Genomic DNA, 263 nt, shown 5'->3' with positions numbered 1-263 from the left:
GGAGGGGCCCCAGGTGTGGGTGCCGGCCGAGCCCCCACCGGCCGCTCCCGTCAGTTCCTCAGGTTCTTCTTCAACCCCTTGAACCTGAACTCGTGGGTGGAGGACGAGTGGAGCCTCGTCTACGAGAAGCAGCTCGTGGAGACCTGGACCGCCCCCCTGCTGAGGTGGGGGGCCTAGCGGGGTCCCTTCCTGCTCACGGGCGTGGAGGTGAGGGGGTTCGGAGCAGCCACGGCCGTGGTACGAGAGCGTGCAACCCAGAGACG

The 263-nt window shown here is 68.4% G+C and overlaps 1 protein-coding gene across 1 annotated transcript in view; it reads left to right on the top strand.

Annotated features, from left to right (window-relative positions):
- Positions 1–263, top strand: part of CFAP99 (cilia and flagella associated protein 99) — a 22,756-nt gene that overhangs the window by 11,532 nt on the left and 10,961 nt on the right. Inside the window, exon 5 of the mRNA XM_015561570.1 lies at positions 55–164. Within this exon, the coding sequence (XP_015417056.1) occupies positions 55–164 (110 nt within the window). The remainder of the gene's footprint in view (positions 1–54; positions 165–263) is intronic.

Source organism: Myotis davidii, unplaced genomic scaffold (assembly GCF_000327345.1).
Source record: "Myotis davidii unplaced genomic scaffold, ASM32734v1 scaffold937, whole genome shotgun sequence".
Classification (NCBI taxonomy): domain Eukaryota; kingdom Metazoa; phylum Chordata; class Mammalia; order Chiroptera; family Vespertilionidae; genus Myotis; species Myotis davidii.
The sequence above is the reverse complement of the archived record's forward strand: the minus strand, read 5'-3'. Positions and strand labels throughout refer to the sequence as shown.